This window comes from Lolium rigidum, chromosome 7 (genome assembly GCF_022539505.1).
Source record: "Lolium rigidum isolate FL_2022 chromosome 7, APGP_CSIRO_Lrig_0.1, whole genome shotgun sequence".
In the NCBI taxonomy this organism is placed as follows: Eukaryota; Viridiplantae; Streptophyta; class Magnoliopsida; order Poales; family Poaceae; genus Lolium; species Lolium rigidum.
In genome coordinates, this window is record NC_061514.1 from 10,256,799 (window position 1) to 10,260,023 (window position 3,225).

General features: G+C 51.6%; 1 protein-coding gene across 1 annotated transcript; it reads left to right on the forward strand.

Annotated features, from left to right (window-relative positions):
- The first annotated feature begins 1,190 nt into the window (after positions 1-1,190).
- Positions 1,191-2,769, forward strand: LOC124679478 (berberine bridge enzyme-like Cyn d 4). Its single transcript, XM_047215226.1, has one exon. The coding sequence runs from the start codon at positions 1,213-1,215 to the stop codon at positions 2,767-2,769; it is 1,557 nt and encodes a 518-aa protein (XP_047071182.1). The 5' UTR covers positions 1,191-1,212.
- Positions 2,770-3,225: the final 456 nt, after the last annotated feature.

The following is a 3,225-nucleotide window of genomic DNA, read 5'->3' on the forward strand; positions in this document are numbered from 1 at the left end:
GGCGGCGAGAGGAGGGAGCGGCCCGGAGTCGCCCTAGGGAGGGTACGAGACGTACTATCTAAAGCATGTCTTTTTTTAGATGCGGACATATCTATAACTAAAATATATCTATCTACATCCGAATCTAGATAAAGTTGAGAAGATTTTTGTGGAACGGAGGGAGTAGAAAAGATGCTTCATTTCTATTTATCTAGTATGTTTACATGTATCATCTTGAGGATATTGTATTTCAACTTGGCCATGCCGATTTAGTTGTTGAAACACTTGTTGGTATTTTAATATCTAAGTTGGCCCTGCATGATGTGTTGGTGTCCATTTCCATGACATTTTATGTCTAAAATTGACCATATCAGATCATTCTCTATGGGGCCCTAGCCTAGTGGTGGATAGGGCCAATGCCTTCTCACCAACTGAGTTCTGGTCCTAATCGTTGTTGAGTTTTTTAGCGCTGGACTTTGGAGTAGAAAAAACATAAACATATTTAATGCATATTGTCTACAATTTAAATTTGATTTTCGACCCCTGTTGCTTGTTACTACTTTCAAACATATATCAAAACTGTGGGCAAATGCACCTGTTTGGCATTTTTCTTCTATGATGACAGCCGCCCTGAAGGTTCCATGCACGCTCGATTATCCCTCCCCTAGCTTAACTTGGTATGATCTTGACGCATTAGCAGCACAATAGTTCATACTCGGAAGGATTCTACTGATGCTAACCATAGAATATCCTAAACCATGCAGCCCAAGTTGCGTTGCAGGTTTTCTCCATCCTTCTAAGACTTGCTTAATTAAATAAACTGGACATACGCAAGGCCAACGAACAACTTGCATTTGCAATGGAAAATCATGTGATTCTTCTCACGAAATAAGTCATGTCGTCACATTTAGTGGTACCTAATATGTTTCAGACCATTTCTAACAGCATCACAGAATTAGGTGCCTCAATAGTCTATTCCGGAACACATTTATGCACATATGTTCACACGGGTTTGCAAAGTCATCGCCATGTGATCCATGCACCATGTCAATGTTCATAGTTGACCAGGACTTGGATTTGTGCACAGTTGGTAGCCGGTCGGGCGGTGATCGATGTTGAACTACAAGTCTACAACTCCTAAATAACGTAGGGTATATATAGAGCTCGAGACCATGCAAGTTTTGCATCAGCACTACATCGTTAAGGCAAGAAGAAAAAGCAGTGCAGGCAATCATGGCCTCGTTATCTCATAGCTTAGCGCTAGCGCTCCTCTTCAGCTTCCTCTCCTGCTACGCGCCCGTCCCTTCCCAGGCTTCCTCCGACGGCTTCCTCCAATGCCTCTCGGCGGCCATACCCAACGAGCTCCTGTACACGCAGAGCTCGCCGCTGTTCACGCCGGTCCTGGTTTCCTCCGTCCGGAACCCCCGGCTCTTCACCAACACCACGGTGAAGCCGCTCGTCATCGTCACGCCGACGAACGCCTCCCACGTCCAGTCCGCCGTGGTATGCGGGCGCCGGCACGACGTGCGCATCCGCGTGCGCAGCGGCGGCCACGACTACGAGGGCCTCTCGTACCGCTCCGAGCGCCCCGAGGTGTTCGCCGTGGTCGACCTCAACAAGATGCGGTCAGTGCGCGTTAATCCGAGCGCGGGCACCGCGTCCATCGACTCCGGCGCGACGCTCGGGGAGGTCTACTACGCGGTGTCCAAGGCGAGCACGCAGCTGGCCTTTGCCGCCGGCCTCTGCCCCACCATCGGCGTCGGAGGCTTTCTCAGCGGGGGCGGGTTCGGCATGCTGCTGCGCAAGTACGGCGCCGCCATCGACAGCGTCCTTGACGCCACGCTTGTGGACGCCGAGGGGAGGCTCCTAGACAAGAAGGCCATGGGGAGAGATGTCTTCTGGGCCATCCGAGGAGGCGGCGGCGAGAGCTTCGGCATCGTGCTGTCCTGGAAGGTGAAGCTCGTGCCCGTCCCGCCCAAAGTCACCATGTTCAAGCTCACAAAGACAGTCAACGAGAGCGTCGTAGACATCCTCACCAAATGGCAGGTAGTCGCGCCAGCTCTCCCCGAAGACCTCTTCATACGGGTGGTCGTGCAGAATGGCGCGGCCGAGTTCCAGTCCATGTACCTCGGCACGTGCGACGCGCTCCTGCCATTGATGGGAAGCCGCTTCCCGGAGCTCGGCCTAAACCGGACGCACTGCAACGAGATGACCTGGATCCAGTCCGTGCCCTACATCTACCTGGGCAGCACCGCCACCGTGGAGGACATCCTCAACAGAACCACCTCGGACGGCTTCCGCAAGGCCACGTCCGACTATGTCCGCCAGCCCATCCCCAAGGACGGGTGGGTCAAGATATTCGACTTCCTCGCCAAGCCCAACTCCGGGATCATGATCTCTGACCCCTACGGCGGGAAGATCAGCAGCTTCCCCGAATCGGCGACACCCTTCCCTCACCGCGCCGACGTGCTGTTCAACATCCAGTACATGAATTTCTGGTCGGCTGCCACAGACGGTTCGGCGCAGATCAAGTGGCTCAAAGACTTCTACACGTTCATGACGCCATACGTGAGCAGCAATCCGAGGCAGGCGTACGTGAACTATAGGGACCTTGACCTTGGCCAAAATGTCGTCGTGGGCAACATCACCAGCTACGAATCTGCCAAGGTTTGGGGAGAGAAGTACTACAAGGATAACTTCAAGAGGCTCGCGTTCGCCAAGGGCAAGGTTGATCCCAACGACTACTTCAGAAACGAGCAGAGCATCCCACCACTAGTGGCGAGAAAGTAGATGGCATGCGGTATATATATATGCGCGGGGGGTGTGGATTTATATCGGTATATGTTTAGACGACTATTTTCACTTTGTGTTTTATTATGTATATTATTTCTCTTGTACCAAGAATAAGCAGTGAAAAAAAGGAATAACAGGATCAAGATCAACCTTGTTGTTGTCCGCGCCGCCACGAACGAATCTCAGCAGCTCAACGCGGCGCTTATGTGCCGATGCCAGGATGGTCGATCGCCAGTTGCTGTCCTCAATCCCGAGCCCTACTAGCTTCAGTCTCGCTCTTGGGATTTGCTACTTGCCTTTTTTGGATCACGGCGTGGAAAATGGAGGCATCTGGGCGCTAGCAGCCACTGAAAATAAGTACAGTTTGTTCGGTCAGTTCAGATGTGTCCATTCAAACACTCAGCTGCCAAACTAATTTATCCATTTAAATAAGATCAAAACAATATTTTGACG